This window comes from Talpa europaea (genome assembly GCF_964194135.1).
Source record: "Talpa europaea genome assembly, chromosome: 2".
NCBI lineage: Eukaryota > Metazoa > Chordata > Mammalia > Eulipotyphla > Talpidae > Talpa > Talpa europaea.
Window position 1 is genome coordinate 108246246 of NC_140068.1, and position 2412 is coordinate 108248657.

Genomic DNA, 2412 nt, shown 5'->3' on the forward strand with positions numbered 1-2412 from the left:
TGGGGTGTGTGGACACAGGACCTGGGAACCGGCGCCCCACGCCCTCGGGGTCTGCAGAGGAGTGGCTCGGCCTCGCTTGTACTTTGGATGCATGTCTCTGACTACTGAGTGAGTCGATGAGAAGAAGCCCATTCCCTGTGTGCCTACTGTGTGCCAGGCACTGAGCTGAGCAGCAGGGAGGGGGGTCCCTCTGGCGAAGCCCCTCTCAGCATCCCACAGAGGTGCCTCCCTGGAAGGCACCTTCTCCCGGCCACCGGTCCTTTGCTCGCTTGTGTGTTCCAGGCAGTCAGGGGACAGGCCCCAAGCCTGTCTTATTCTCTTAAGACACCTGGGCTGTTGGCCCAGTAGGGATCACCCTAAGGACAAAACAGGGTCATGGGCAGTCTCCCTGTTCTCTTCCTTCCAGACCTTTGTCTGTGAGAAGCAAAGTCTAGGCCAAGGGCTGGGGAAACCAGCCTGGGCAAGGCTTCTGGACCGGGTAGGCATCCCCACGTAGCTGGAACACACCACCCTGATTGTCAGTGAGCTCGCCATGCTGGTGCCTTGGCCATGCGGTGCCTAGGCTGGCCCGAGCCTTGGGCCATGCTGGAGGTTCTCCCGGCTGCCGGGAAGTGGGCCCTCTGGGGGCAGTCCCAGGCCTGGTTGGAACTGTGGGCCCTGGGACCACAGTCTGTCCGCCTGGTTCTGACAGCCTCTCACGCACCTGGCTGGCCTGGGCCGTGATGACTGCACTTTGTAGGTGCCACTTGGGAAACTCACAGGGGAGTCCTGCCCAGACCTCGGCCCACTGCCCACTGCCCCCGCTTACAGGAGAGGGAGGACACAGAGTTCTGACCCAGGGGTGGAGGGCCCACAGTCACTGTTGGCTCTGGCTGGTCTTGGTGGGGTTCTTGGGTCGTGGAGGCCAGCAGCCTGTCTGAATGTGGTGCCCGTCTCTTGCAGACTGGCCAGTTCCTACAGGAGGCTCCTGGTGTCTTGGGAAGAGACCATGTCCACGTCCCCCCAATGTCTGCCCCGGCAGCTCTGGGGCACCCGACGGGAGTGGGTTTGCACCCTGTTCATGAGCTTCATGTTCATGTTTTTCATCTCCATCATGATCTACTGGCACGTTATGGAAGAGCCCAGGAACCCGAGACAGCTCTCTAGCCTGCCCTTCGACGTGCCCTGCCCCCGCCTCCAGCCCCCCGCCCTGTCCCCCAGCAGCCCCCCTCCCCGCAACATCTTCTTCGTGGAGACTTCCGACCGCACTGACCCCACCTTCCTGTTCCTGTGCTCGGTGGAGTCAGCGGCGCGCGCGCACCCCGAGGCCAGCGTGCAGGTCCTGATGCAGGGGCTGCGGGGCGGCGACGCCTCCCTGCCCCAGCACCAGGGCCTGTCGCTGCTGCGCAGCTTCCCCAACGTGCAGCTGCGGGCGCTGGACCTGCCCGAGCTGCTCCAGGCCACACCTCTGGCGGCCTGGCACGCGGCGGCCCAGCAACGCTGGGAGCCCTACCGGCTGGCGGTGCTGTCCGACGCCGCGCGCCTCGCGCTCCTGTGGAAGTTCGGCGGCGTCTACCTGGACACCGACTTCATTGTCCTCAAGAGCCTCCTGAACCTGACCAACGTGCTGGGCAAGCAGTCCCGCGACGAGCTCAACGGCGCCTTCCTGGCCTTTGAACGCCACCACAAGTTCCTGGCGCTGTGCATGCGCGACTTTGTGGCGCACTACAACGGCTGGGTCTGGGGCCAGCAGGGCCCGGAGCTGCTCACGCGCGTCTTCAAGAAGTGGTGCGCCATGCGCAGCCTGGGCGACAACAGCACCTGCCACAGCAACACCACCTGCCGCGGCGTCAGCGTGATACCCTGTGATGCCTTCTACCCCATCCCCTGGCCGGACTGGCAGAGGTACTTCGAGGATGTCAGCCCCACGGAGCTGCCGCGCCTCTTCCACGCCACCTACGCCGTGCACGTGTGGAACAAGATGAACGAGGGCAAGCACCTCAAGGCCACCTCCCGGTCACTGCTGGGCCAGCTCCAGGCGCGCTACTGCCCCACCACCCACGCAGCCATGAGGATCGGTGTCTGATGGTAGCGCGGCCCCCCACCCCAAGGGAAAAGGGTCTCCGCCTTTCTTACTGGGGACATGGAGATGAGGCCAGGCAATTGTCAGTGCCCTGGACGGGACACACGATGAAGTTCTCTGCCATTAATGGAGACCCGGAGTATAAATGAAGCTGCAGCAGGAGGAGGCTGGGGAGAGCCATCGAGAGCAGCGCTGCCTCCCACTCTCCCAGCCCACGCTTTTATTAAAGACATGAACAAAGGAACAATAAGGTAGCACACACTTGTGCTTTTGCTTATACAGATTAATAAGTTAGGGCCTCCCCAGTGGCGCAGCTTGCGAAGCTGCCCGCAGCCTCTGCAGTGCCGTTT

General features: G+C 63.1%; 1 protein-coding gene across 1 annotated transcript; it reads left to right on the forward strand.

The window, feature by feature from the left end:
* Nucleotides 1–988: 988 nt before the first annotated feature.
* LOC311167848 (lactosylceramide 4-alpha-galactosyltransferase-like) lies at nucleotides 989–2065 on the forward strand (the record flags this gene model as incomplete). The annotated part of the gene is made up of 1 exon (XM_084228982.1): nucleotides 989–2065. One exon carries the CDS (start codon nucleotides 989–991, stop codon nucleotides 2063–2065), a length of 1077 nt encoding a protein of 358 aa, XP_084085108.1.
* Nucleotides 2066–2412: the final 347 nt, after the last annotated feature.